The following is a 14050-nucleotide window of genomic DNA, read 5'->3' as shown; positions in this document are numbered from 1 at the left end:
ACAGAAGGAGTATAAAATATGAATATAGAATGAATAAAATATGAATATAGAATATGACCGATCAGTTATGTACATAAAGTGTGGGAGTGCAAATAAAAATACTGTGCAATATTATGCTTTTGTACAATATGCAGCAGCAGTAGTGTGTAATATACAGATGATGTGATGACTGACAGTCCTGATAATGCAGTTCTTATGATAAGAAGCAGTGAATATAATTAATTATGGTGAGTTGTTGATCAGGGTGATTGCCTGGGGAAAGAAACTGTTTCTGTGTCTGGCAGTTTTAGTAAGCAGAGTACAAGTCCTGGAGAGTAGGCAGGGGGGGCGCCAATCATTTTTTCTGCTGTTTTTACTATGCGTTGCAGTCTGTTTCTGTCCTGTTTAGTTGCTGCACCAAACCAGATGGTGATGGCACAGGACAGATTCTATGACTGCAGTGTAGAACACCAACAGCTCCTGTGGCAGACCATACTTCCTTAATTGGCGTAGAAAGTACATCCTCTGCCCGGGCTGTTAGATATTGTGAGGGGGAGTAGTGGTGAGGGGTCTTTCCTAAAGTCCACTATCATCTCCATAGTTTTGAGGGTGTTCAGCTCCAGACTGTTCTGACTGCACCATAGCACCAGCCGCTTCACCTCCTGCCAGTATGTAGACTCCTCCCAATCATGGATGAGACCGATGAGCGTAGTATCATGCAAGATTCAGGAGTTTAACAGTTTGGTCAATTGCAGTCATTAGTGTATAAGGAGAATAACAGTGGGGAGATGACACATCCCTGTGGAGCGCCAGTGCTGATTGTCCGAATGCTGGAGGTGACACCTCCCAGTCTCCCAAGAAGCTGGTGATCCACTGACAGATGGAAGGGGGTACAGTGAGCCTTAGGAGTTTGGAGTGGAGAATTTCTGGAATTATAGTATTAAAAGCCGAACTGAAGTCAACAAACAGAATCCGGGCGTATGTCCCTGGGCAGTCCAGGTGTTGCAGAATGTAGTACAGTCCAATGTTGACTGCGTCATCCACTGATCTGTTTGCATGGTAGGCAAACTGTAGGGGATACAGCATCCGTTCTGTGACAGTCTTTAGGTGGGCCAATACCAGCTGTTTGAAAGTCTTCATGACAACAGATGTCAGAGCAACAGGTCTGTAGTGATTCAGTCCAGTGATGCAGGGTTTTTTGGGGACCGGGATGATTGTAGAAAGTTTAAGGAATATGCAGTAGCAGATATCAGAAATTACGTTTTTACTAGTGTAAAATGTAATAATTCCTGATATCAAAAATATGGTTACTACTAGAAATCACACTCTTAATATTTACATTTTAAGTATTGAAAACTGAATTCTTGATATCAAAAATCCAGATCATGTGAATGTATAAAATCTAAAATGGCTTGCCATACTGTATCACTGTGTTCTATAGTATGCATGAGAGCAATACTTGATCCCTGATGGTTATTATTTACTGAGGGATGTGCATTCATATTGATCTGGCATTATGCCCATTCCAATGTAAATCCATTGGTTTACATATTGCATTAACGTTGTTGTAACCTTGATTGGGAGACTATAAACATTGTCATTTAGGAGTGCTATCACGCTACTTTTTGTACTGGTCCCCACACAGATGTTGCTGTTGGAAAGCACACGTGTCATTTCGTGCACGATTGCACACGCATATGAACGCATGTTCATGCTCGGCGCGGTTATCGAGCTGCCATTTACAAACACCGTTGCCCTTGGGCGTTTATTCACGCGAATGTTCACGCAATAAATTGTTGTCCTTAGAGATGCACTGGCAGCACTGCACAGCTAATGTAGCTAGTCAGATAGAGACTAGAGACAGAATCACATCACCTTAACTTTACTGTTATTTGCTTTTGCTGACATCAAACTTGAAGAGAACACAAGTTCACCTGATTGCTGTTCTCGCATTTCACTCTCACTTTGTTTCTTTTTTCTCCTTCATGGAAAGATGGATAGCCCTGCTTCATATTGTCATCTACACAGTAAACATTAACACACGCTGTAAAATGAGGCAGGGGGAGGCGGGGCCTTTCATAATTTGCGGGGCCCTACGCAACTTGCGTAGTGAGCATATAGAGCCGATCGGCTCTGGTCGTAATCATACACTAGATTTAATAATATCACACAGAATAGATCTCACTGATATAGATATCATACAGTACCTCAAAGTGATGACATCACAGACCATTACCTCATAATGTACATACTACCTGTAGAACAGACTAACTGTGTCTCACCACGTTATTGACTCGGTAGAACAGATTCACAAATAACCTGCCCGACCTGTCTGGACTTCTTAATGTACCCTTAAACACAAACGATCTAGATGTAATGACTAACAGCATAGGCGCTATATTTACTAGCACATTAGACACTGTTGCCCCCGTCCGATTACAGAAGGTTAGAGATAAAACGCTTGCACCGTGGTATAATAGTCATACTCACACCCTCAAGAGGGAGACCCATAACCTTGAGTGAAAGTGGAGAAAAACTAAATTTGAGGTTTTTAGAATTGCATATAAGGAAAGTATGTCCAGTTATAGACAGGCTCTAAAAGCTGCTAGGACTGAGCACCTGAGCAAACTCATAGAAAATAACCAGAACAATCCCAGGTTTTTATTTAGCACAGTGGCTAGATTAACAATAAAAAAGAAATATGAACAAACTATTCCATCACAGTTCTGTAGTGAGGATTTTATGAGATTCTTCACTGATAAAATCGAAAGTATCAGGAATAAAATAGGTGACGCTCAACATATGAGAGCAACTAGTGACCCAGTCTCACCTAAGGCTCTAGACACACAACTACGGTGCTTTACAAGTACAGGACAGGAGGAGTTAAGTGACGTGACATACAGCTAAGTACGGTGACCCATACTCAATTTGTTTTATGCATTTAACCCATCCAAAGTGTACACACACAGCAGTCAACACACACACACCGTGAACACACACCCGGAGCAGTGGGCAGCCATTTCTGCTGTGGCACCCGGGGAGCAGTTGGGGGGATTTTGGTGCCTTGCTCAAGGGCACCTCAGTCGGGACCAGCCCGAGACTCGAACTCACAACCTTCCTGTAGGGTTAAGACTTCCCCGATAAACTTATTACAACAGCTTAATCAACAACTTGTTCACTAGACCACATCCCATTATATTACTGAAAGAAGTGTTACATAAAGCTGGTAAGCCTCTTCTTTATATTATTAACTCCTCGCTATCTTTAGGTTACATCCCTAAATCTTTCGAGTTGGCAGTTATTAGGCCACTCATTAAGAAACCAAATTTAGATCCTACTGAGATGAGGCCGACCCAGCGAATCCTGAGGCATCTACCAGCTACACTTAGACTCTGCTATACTAAAAAGGTGTGAACTCCATGTGATCTTTTGCATCTATACAACATCTGTTTGACTGTATTTTTATAATCAGTGTCAACCATACAGTGTGAGGATGAGGTTCCCCTTTGAGTCTGGTTCCTCTCAAGGTTTCTTCCTTCACCATCTAAGGGAGTTTTTCCTTGCCACTGCTGCCTGAGTCACCTCAGACTTGCTCATTGGGGATAAATACACACACATTGGGAAGTAAATCTATCTAATATTAATCTTGAAATTTTGTATTCTATTAGTCTTTATATTATTCTTTATAATAACCTTTTGTTCTATGTTTATGTTCTGTAAAGCTGCTTTGAGACAATGTCAATTGTAAACACTATACAAATAAACTTGAATATACAAACTTGAAGGAAAACTTGAATTTTTGTTTTTCAGGAAATACACAGAAAGAGTCACAGAACATGAGAGAAAAACATTTGAGGTAAAAACCTTGAGTGTCTCTAGTGATAAATATCTGGTACGTTTTACATTTAGAAATAAATGTGACTCAAGTGATTGAGGGAAACTGTTTGTTTTTAAATTCTTTTTTAACCGTGAGATTATAAATCTCTCAGCCTTCTTTGTCCAGCAAAACAACAACATTCCCCTCTGACAGACAAAGAGTTTTATACTCATCACTTTTCCACATACATGGTGTAACAAATCATTCTTTCAGAATCATTCATTATTTCCACACAATGTTTTACTAACATCTAGAATCTTTCATTTCTAAAAGTGAAGCTGAATTCAATCCAATCATAAAGCTGAACAGTGAAGGGGAAAGAACACTGATTTACTCCAAGTTGTGGAATTTGAACTCAAACTTTTGAGGGTTTATTTAATGTCATGACACAAAACTGTACAACAGGCCACAGGCTCGATTGTCTTTGCCTAGCACTGAGTAACCTACATAAGCCTACATAATTATGTCTCTACATAATTCCCATCATACACACACAAATATTCTCACATACACAACATATATTCTCTCTCTCTCATATGCACGCATGCACACACACACACACACACACACACACACCCCAAATATTCTCAAACACTCTCTCTCTCTCTATCTCTGTGAAACATGGAGCTCTCGCTGTCATTAGTGAGAACATGTGGAAGTTTTCCTGATTCTGATGAGAAATATAAAATATTTTCCTTTTGCATCTTTAGTGATATATTTGAGTTTTGATTTTTATCATGAACTGTGTCTGTAGTTTATTTAACTGATACAAAATATTTTAATCAAAGACACTCTGTTAGGGTGTCAGTTTGTGTTAGTGTAAAAAATATATTTTTGTAGAATACATTCATGACTTTTACGTTCATACTTATTTGTAAATGACAGAAACACTGCATGACTTTAAAACTCTGACCTTTTGGGCAGCATAAAGATTACATTTACCACTGATACTCAAAGAAATCAATCGTTTATCATGTTCAATAAGTCTGATGATGCAGTGGTGTAATGCTGATATGTACATTTTAATATGAGAGGAAATCAGAAAGCTCACTGTACCTGCATACTGCTGAATCCTCTTCAGTTCTGTGGAAACTAATTACAACAAAATGTCACAGTCATTAGATTTCAGATCAGTTATTGGTTGATTTCATTTAGGTTTTGCAAAACATATATCTAAAATATCTACTTTAGTCTATTATTAAAGACTTTTTTTTATCAAATCTAACATAAAATAATTTCTCACCTCTTTTCTTCTTGAAGTAATCTGCAACCTCTCTCAGTGTTGTATTAATCTTCAGTTCAGGTCTCTTGGTGAATTTCAGATTACATAATGGACAGAGACAGTGTTGACTCTTGTCCCAGCACCATGTAAGGCAGCTGTTACAGAAGTTGTGTCCACATGGAGTGGTGACTGGATCAGTTAACACATACACACAGATTGAACACAGCAGCAGATCTTCAGACAGGAGACTGCTGAAATCATGAGAAACTAGAAAAGAAAATGTTACACATTGTTGATAAATGGTGTAAATGGAGAAAACTGCATCTGTAGTTTAGGTGTGAAAATCACAGACCAGAATGTCTACAAGTTTTCCTAAACTGTGTAAAGGCACCTGTTGGGGTGTCAGTTACTGTTAGTGTAAAAATGTTATTTTTGTGGAATAAATTCATGATTTTTTCAGTGAAAAATGGTTGTCATCTGACATCACTGATTGAACATCAGTTCTGTTTGGAAGATGAGAGGATGCAGAGTGAATTTAAACAGCATTGTCCTGCTAGAACTGTGTGTGGTTGGGTGGGTGTTGGTGTGGTTGTGTGAGAGAGTGAGCTGTTTATGGGAGGCTTTTTAAATCTCACCAAGAACTTTGTATTTATTGTTTAGTGATCGTACTTTTATTGAGCTTTGTTTGATATTTTGTTATTCTTTCTGTTGTTGGAATTGACTGTAACAGGAAGTTTTTCTTTTGTTTGTAAGTTAATATTTGTTACACATTTTCATTCTTCACTGTAAAACCTAATTCTGTCATTACATAAATAATCAAGTAATTCTGTGCAAGTTTGTGCAAAAACTTGAAATTTTGTATTTTCTAACCGTAACTCAAAAATATAAGTTACATTAACTTACTGTCATGATTCAGCTCGGACTTTGGCCACGTGCAGTTTTGTTTATGTTTCTCGTCACGTGTCTGCCCCGCCTTCGTCTGCTCCTTCCTGTCACCACACCTGCTCCTCGTTGTGTCATGATTGTCTCGTGTATTTAACTGTGCCGCGTTGCCTTGTGCAGCACGGAATCTACTGTTGTCTTTGTCCTGTCTTCAGTCCGTGTCCTGTTGTGTTTTTGCTATCCTGCGTCTGGGTCCGCTTCCTGCCCCGCATCATGACAGAAGATTCCGCGCTGCACAAGGCAACGCGGCACAGTTAAATACACGAGACAATCATGACACAAGGAGCAGGTGTGGTGACAGGAAGGAGCAGACGAAGGCGGGGCAGACACGTGACGAGAAACGTAAACAAAACTGCACGTGGCCAAAGTCCGAGCTGAATCATGACACTTACTTAGCCGCAAAATACTTCAACTTAAAATTTAGACTGTTATGAACTCAAAATCCTGATTCATAAAAATAGTCACTCTGGTCTCCCTTGATGGTGACTGGTTATTTAAGGAGTTCTGCCTGGCAAAAAGAGATCTAATGAAGTGATTGGTAGAATAATCCTTTAGGCGGTCCTTAATGCCTTTTGCTGCGGGAAAGTTCTGGAATTAATCTTCTCGTCGTTCGCCATTTTAAATTCGGTAAGTAAAGTTATTATGCACAAATGAACCTGAAAATATTATTTTAATTGTCAAATATGTTTGTTTAAAGACTAATTTTACATTTATATAACAAAGAACCGCTCAGTTACCATTACAAATCTTTCAGACACGTTGTGTTTCCCGTTCATACTTTGCTAACATCGCTATCAATTTTGTGAACATTATTAAATCATATTGAGAAACTGAATTTGACTTGTAAGATGTAAATTCTTTATACATTAGTTAATCGTGTGTTTTTAGGAAGAAAAAAGTGTTTTCAGCAGTCAATCTTCACATTTATCAGCAATAATTAATTGTCTAGCTAACCTATCCGTATTGGCTGGTTTAGGCTGGTTCTATTAATAACATTAATTTTGAATATTATTAATTATAATAAAATATAATTGTTTTGTCAATTTTTTTATATTTTCAATTGTTTTTATATTGCAGGTGAAACAAGAACATGTGGATATTGTTACCACCTGTACAGACTGTAGCTGCAACCTAGGTGTTTTCTTATGTACAGTATGTTTTTGAAATTTAAACTGAAATGTAATTTCTCATTTATCTGTACATTTTTGTACAATGTGGCTGTGACCAGTTGTTTCATTTATTGAAATTTAAATGTTTTAATGTTTAAACAATTTTGCACAATAAATACATTCAATATGATTTTCAATGTGTTTTTTGGACTGAATAAAGCTTTAACAGTCAAAAGACAAATGATATTGTCAATTCAATTTATAATCTTTTGCAATTTCAGATTAATTTTTAAGTTGACTTAAATATGTAAGTAAGTGAACTTAGTTTAAGTGCAAATTTATAAAACACCAAGTTAGATGAACTTAACAATTTAAGTACATGAGCACCAAGTTAAGTGAACTTAAACAAGTTTTGGAAAATCCATTACTCAATTCAATTGAGGGAAAGAGTTTACTCAATACGTTGGGTTCTTTGAACTTATTAGGGTTTTCATTGTTTATTTTTGAGTTCTATTGTTAATTTGGAACGGGGTTAGTAGGAAAGGGGTGCCATTTCTTTTTGATCTTGTTTTCTTCTATTTATGTTAGTAAACAGTTAGTATTATGTTCATAGTGCATATATATTCATCTGTACTGTATATTTTTGTTCATAGTACATACACATCTGTAAATTACTGTTTATAGTAATAGCCATAAATTTTGTTACAGCACATATCCTTTTGTAAATTTCAGTTTATAGTTATAGCCATCTGTATATTATGTTCATAGTACACCCACATCTGTAAATTACTTCTATATTACCACTTTATTTAACTTAGTTAACTGTTGTAAACACTATATCCTGCACTTGCTGCTATTGCACTCTAGTTAGACCTAAACTGCATTTCCTTGCCTTGTACTTGTACACGTGTAAGGACAATAAAGTTGAATCTAATCTAATCTAATGGAGTTAGTGTATTGTGTTGTAATCTTTGTTGTTTTTCAATTCAATTCAAGTTTATTTGTATAGCACTTTTTATAATAGACATTGTCTCAAAGCAGTTTTACAGAACATAAACATAGAGCAGAAGGTAAACATAATGATTAATTTCTTTTGTAGGGTTAGGGTTAGGGTTAACAGGAAACAGGAAAGAGGAGGTTAAACTGACTCCTCAGGATGGATTCTGGACTGTGATCCTGAGGAATGAGAATCAGTATCAGGCTTGTGCTGATACCTCTGTCTATGGCATCTATATGATATAATCCACAGATTTTAACTGTCTGAAGGAAATGCTGGGCATGCCCAATGTGTGGCAAGGGATGCAGTGTCTCATTCCCTTCTCAGGTAACTTGTTTACATATGTAAACTAAGAAAGGAGGGAACTCAAAGCTGTGTAATTTCTTGATGTTATGGGAACATTAATAACGTCACTGCCCCACAGCGAAAAATACCTACCCCGCAGGGCCATGTGAATTGGCACAGGTGACAACCAACTGAACAGAAGTGCCAGTTTGCAGTCAGACATGTAAAATAAAGATATGTTCTTCAGTGACCGTTTAATAGTTTGTATGCTTTATCAGGATAAACATCACATGTTAAAAATGTGAGACAGAGACAGTGTGTCTAACTCACTGCTAAAAACCTGATGCTGAAATACAAGCTGATTATAAGCAAACAAACTTGTTTTATGAATTGAAAAAAGCAGAATAGTTAAAACTGCATGAACACTTAAATAAAAGTTAAAATACAATGAACTTTTATGTTTAAGAATACATGTGAGCTAATCTAAATGAACTGGATAAAGGTGTAATTTTTTTGGTTTGTTTAGGAATACAGAGTTGAGCACTGGTGAAACATAAACACTTATACAAACATAACAGGAAGTTAAAAACTGTTACACGTGTAAACTGAATGATGTGATGATAAGCAGTAGAAAAGGAATGAATGAATGAATGAATGAATGAATGAATGTCTATTACTTATTGTATTCATTTTGGCTGACATTAATCATCATTAAAATTCATTCACTTTATTCTGCTATTTTTATGTATAAATAACACCTTTGTTATAATGCTCAAACATCTTAACGATCTTAGAAATGTATTCACACTAATCATCACGTCACGAGTGTAGCTACCTACTCCAATACCAACATATCTGCACTCAAATTTTGCATTTTCTCTAGCCTAGACTTTAATACTGTCTGTACCTGAATCCAACACAGCCTGGTTTTTGACCTTTGTGATTTGAATTTGTCTGTACTGCACTTTAATAAAGGCTCAACTGCATTTGCACCTGCAAGCCTGTTTCTGTTAATAGCAGAATGATTTGCCACCTCATGTTTGCCACAGGTGCATCTGACTGGCACCAGAACTATTTATGGAGCTCACATGCTAGGATGAACACCTCATCTTTGAATTCCCTGGACAACCTAGCCATCCGCTAAGACCAGCTACAGTACTGCACAACTGTAAGTCACTATGATCTGAGAGCTCCATGACTAAGACCCACACTACTGGCAAGCCCTTGTAACTGCTGCACATTGAGCTCAGCAATGTAAAATGAGAGAGATGCCACTAAGAGTGTTGCGGCTCCTTATGTGGTAAAATGTCATTGAGAAGAGTTTCAGAAATCAGAGAGAGGAAGGTGAGAAACACTGATTAACATCAACTTTGGACATCATGATAGAAAATGGCACTTTTTTTTCAGTAGTAGTTCAGATTGTATGGTTTAGAGTTCAAATTACAAAACCCATTCCAAAGAAATAATTTGTTTTCTAATAATGTATTAATAAAAAAATGTTGTTCCACCACATTTAGACAATTCACAAGACAAGACATTTTTTAACAAAAAAGAAGGGCAAATTTTATAATAAGTGTAATGACAATTATTTGTCTTCTTCTCTGCAGATGACGCAGGGCCGAATGAAGAAGAAAAAAAAAATCAAACACTCAGTAGAGCAAAGCAAAGTGTGTACAAGCATGACATGAGTTTATATCTGTTTCATTTAGTTTTCATTTTTTTCTTTTTGCTGTACACTTTAGTTCACTATTCAGTGTTGTCTGATGGAAGTGAAAATGTGTTCCTACTTTAGAGAAGCAAATTATTATTATTATTATTATTATTATTATTATTATTATTATTATTATTATTATTATTATTACCTGTATGTTGCAGTCTGACCTAGACCAAGGGCCTGTTTCAATAAGGAGGTTCAACCAACTATGAGTTTTAACTTGACTTCCTTTCTGAAACAGGCCCCAGAACATGAAACAAAAGCCAAAACCAATGTGACACTAGTATGTTTTGTTGTTTTTATTGTCTATTGTGTTTTTGGTGTTACCTGAGGTTAGTTGTTTGTTTAAAGAATTTGGTGAGAATGACACAATTGCTATTTAGACCCTGATATAGAAAATGACATTATTATTGATGGAGGGTGTACAACTTTTCCCCTAATCATGACATAGATTTAAGTAGCACTCAATAGACTCAGCAGGGATTTTCATTATTTTAGTTTTCAAATGGTAACACTTTTGAAATTAATGTATAAATACAGATTATTTTCCAAGAAACGTAGTTCACAATTATTCTTTAATACTTTTATTTATAAAAAGTCTTTAAAGTCATATGACCTGTCTGAAGTAAAAACTGAATTTATAAACCCATCATATGGAACAATACAATAGTTTTAAACATACCCATAATATTGAAGAGAATACTTAAAATAAACCTAAAACATCACAGATACATGACTGGTATTACAGCACATTATTGTAGTAATGCTGCCATCAGCTGGTAAAAAGATGAAATAGCAGGGTCCACGACACAAGGAAGTGACTGAAGTGCAAGTGAACAGCAGTTAGAGCTCATCGAGAACAAACTCTTATTTTCACATTAATTCCAGAAATTATCTGCAGGATATTCACTGACTCTGAAAGGAGTGTATATATGTAGACAATCCTCACCCCCTGAACACAGACGAATAAAATAAAGGTATGTACTTCTGTGTCTGTTTTGTTTTGTCAGCGTGTGATTTATCAGGATGCACGTCACAAGTTAACAATGTCGGAAAAAGAAATGGTCTCAAACACACTGCTGAAATACTGATGCTGAAATACAAGCTGATTATAAAACATTAGAAAAAAATAACAAACAAACAAACTATTGAAAGATAATTGGCCACGTTCACACTGCAAGTCTTAATGCGCAATTCGGATATTTTGCTCAGATCTGATTTTTTGTTTGGCTGTTCACATTACCTTTTAATGTGACCTATATCAGATACCAGTGTGAACAGTTTGCGGTTTCGAACTGACCCGCATGCGCAAACGAACAATAACAATGACGTCACACGCAGCACGCCGTTGCGCTAAAAAGTTGGCGAGGTTATGGAGGAAGTAATGTGATGTATTCAGTGCAAACATTATGAGCTGGTTCACGTACCCACTTTATATAACACTCTTAACACACACGTTACCAGTCACGTTTGTGTCACGTTTTCGCCGGCGCAAAAAAAAAAAAAGTTTTAAAAGTCGCATCAAATCCGCCTTGGCTGTTCACACTGCGGCCACATTGGGAAAAAAAATCAGGTTTGGGTCTGATACAGGACCACATATGGAAGTGGCCCAGATCTGATTTAAAAAAAAAAAATCAGATCTGGTCCAGATTTAAGTGTTCACACTACTCCTGAAGAAGTCTGACCTGGTCACTTGACCCCCAAAAAATCGGATTTGGGCCACTTTTACCTGCAGTGTGAACAGGGCCATTGATCAATCGAGACTGCAAAGCTTAAATTGGGATCAGAGGCTGCTGTGTTTTATTAACCAAATAAAATTAGAATATTGATCTTATATCAGCATGATCACTTTAATACAATCATCCTTTATGCTTAATAACTTTATTTGCCTAGACATGTGAGCTAATCTAAATGAATTGGATAAAGGTGTAATTTTGTGGTGTGTTTAGTAATACAGAGTTGAGCACTGGTGAAACATAAACACTTATACAACAGGAAGCAGAAAATCTGTGAATGATACAGTTAGTAAGAAGAGAGCCGTGAGAAATATCAGAGAAATTCTGTGTTTATTACAGTCTCATTAAGATGAATGTCTCTATGTGTTTTAAATCACATACTAAATGATTTCAGTCTCATTGCTTAGGTCTAACATTGCAGACAGGGGTAACTGAGGTTCTGACTAATCAGTAACACCTCAAACTGTGTGAACTGAATAATGTAATTTCTTAATGAAAAGGTTTAAACACAAGAGGAAGCAAATGGCTGAATCTTCACAACCAACAAAAGGCAGAAAAAGGAAGATCATGAGTGAAACACATACATGTAAGTTATACAGCTTAATTTATATTTATATTTAAAAAATGATAATAAAAGAAAAAAGACTTAGACTTTAAAAAGATTTAGTAACACATAACCGTCCTAAAATGATCTCAATGAATGGGTTAATTGTCTTTTTGTTCACTTTATGCCACTATTTTCATATACTGTATAAATAATAAAGGGCTGTCAAGTGTCAAGCACTTTTGTCATCTGTCTTTTGTCACGCTGTCCCGCCACACATCGTATTTCTGAAGCAAGAAAAACTATTTGACTATTTATCATATATAGGCAACAGTGTCTAATGTGCTAGTGAATATAGCGCTTATGCTGTTACTGTAGTACTGCTGTTATCTAGCTCGTTTGTGTTTAAGGGTACAGTAAGAAGTAAAGATCAGGCAGGTTATTTGTGAATCTGTCTTTAGTGGTCGGAATAATAGTTCTACCGAGTCGATAACATGGTGAGACACAGTTAGTCTGTTCTATAGGTAGTGTGTACATTATGAGGTAATGGTCTGTGATATCATCACTTTGAGGTATAACCGATATCAGTGACATCTAATCCTTGTGATATTATTAAATCTAGTGTATGATCTTTTTCTGTTAGTAACATAATACTTTGCCACCTCATGGTTGCAGCAGGTGAGTCTGATTAGCACCAAGTCCTCTTGGTTCACAAACTGCTTTTATGTGACAATTTAAAATGCAGAGCATTTTTGATGCAATACTCTTGGTATTTTGCCGAGTAATGTCAATCCGATTACCTGTCCTGTAATGTGCTTTTACTGCCAGTGGTGATACTCTGATCAACGCCAGGGCCAGTTTGCTTGATAAGGATTCTGCACAGTCCAGACATTGAGGCAGCATCAACTACTGACCCCTTCTCCTTTGAGTTGGCACCCTGCATTATGAGCAGCCCCTTCTGCTGGACACTTCCTCCGCTAAGCACTCTGTCATTCAGGGCCTACCACTGGCTGGATTGACTTATACTATATCAACTATGGACTGAAAAGCAGCTTACCTGCTGGTTACCTCACCTATGTGGTGAGCCCAGAACGTAACGCACTGAGTAGTGCGTTACGTTCTGGGCTGTCAAGAACACTTTTACTTGTTTCCTGCTCATGCATCCATATCCTTCCAGGCTGACTTTGAGACTTTTTGTGCAAGTCATCGTTGTCAGAGTGCCACTACTGTATGTGTCAGGAACCAAGAGGCCAAACACCCTATAGCTGTCTATATATATACAGTATATAGGACTATGCCATATCACACATCCATTCCAATGAATTGCAAATCCAACATTGAATTGCAATCCCAAACGTATCATAAAGGCTTTCTAGTAGCTGCTCAACCAGGCCTTCTAAAAAAAAAAAAAAACCCAATCACCTAGTTCCTTCTTTCTTGTCCTCCAAACTGGCATGTTGAGTGAACATCTTGTAAGCGAACCAAGAAATCAAATTCTTCCTCTTTATGTTTTGTGGTGCCAACCCTGCACTATAATGCTGTGTCACTCATGCCAATCCTGTACATGCTTGGCTATCAACCATCTTTGGAACACCAGCACCACTCATTTCCTGGAGGCAATTGGACAATTGGAGGCCACCTACCA

At 37.1% G+C, this 14050-nt stretch overlaps 1 protein-coding gene and 2 long non-coding RNA genes across 4 annotated transcripts in view; 2 read left to right on the top strand and 1 right to left on the bottom strand.

Annotated features, from left to right (window-relative positions):
* Nucleotides 1-4807: 4807 nt before the first annotated feature.
* Nucleotides 4808-5686, bottom strand: LOC125145213. The gene is made up of 2 exons (XR_007143542.1): nucleotides 5100-5686; nucleotides 4808-4948 (listed from the first exon to the last, which is right to left on the bottom strand). It is a non-coding gene; the product is annotated as an uncharacterized LOC125145213 (long non-coding RNA).
* A 614-nt stretch (nucleotides 5687-6300) lies between these two features.
* Nucleotides 6301-7319, top strand: LOC113663222. Its single transcript, XR_003445454.2, has 2 exons — nucleotides 6301-6647; nucleotides 7098-7319. It is a non-coding gene; the product is annotated as an uncharacterized LOC113663222 (long non-coding RNA).
* Nucleotides 7320-10821: 3502 nt separating this feature from the next.
* Nucleotides 10822-14050, top strand: part of LOC113663171 (E3 ubiquitin-protein ligase TRIM39-like) — a 537569-nt gene continuing 534340 nt past the window's right edge. The window contains exons 1-2 of one of the 2 annotated variants that reach the window (XM_047816040.1): nucleotides 10822-11102; nucleotides 12362-12447. In XM_047816040.1, coding sequence (XP_047671996.1) covers nucleotides 12384-12447 — 64 coding nt within the window. In that variant the 5' untranslated portion in view covers nucleotides 10822-11102; nucleotides 12362-12383. The remainder of the gene's footprint in view (nucleotides 11103-12361; nucleotides 12448-14050) is intronic. The other variant, XM_027178368.2, reaches the window with a different exon arrangement.

This window comes from Tachysurus fulvidraco, chromosome 1, assembly GCF_022655615.1.
Source record: "Tachysurus fulvidraco isolate hzauxx_2018 chromosome 1, HZAU_PFXX_2.0, whole genome shotgun sequence".
In the NCBI taxonomy this organism is placed as follows: Eukaryota; Metazoa; Chordata; class Actinopteri; order Siluriformes; family Bagridae; genus Tachysurus; species Tachysurus fulvidraco.
This window is presented reverse-complemented; position numbering and strand designations above follow the sequence as displayed.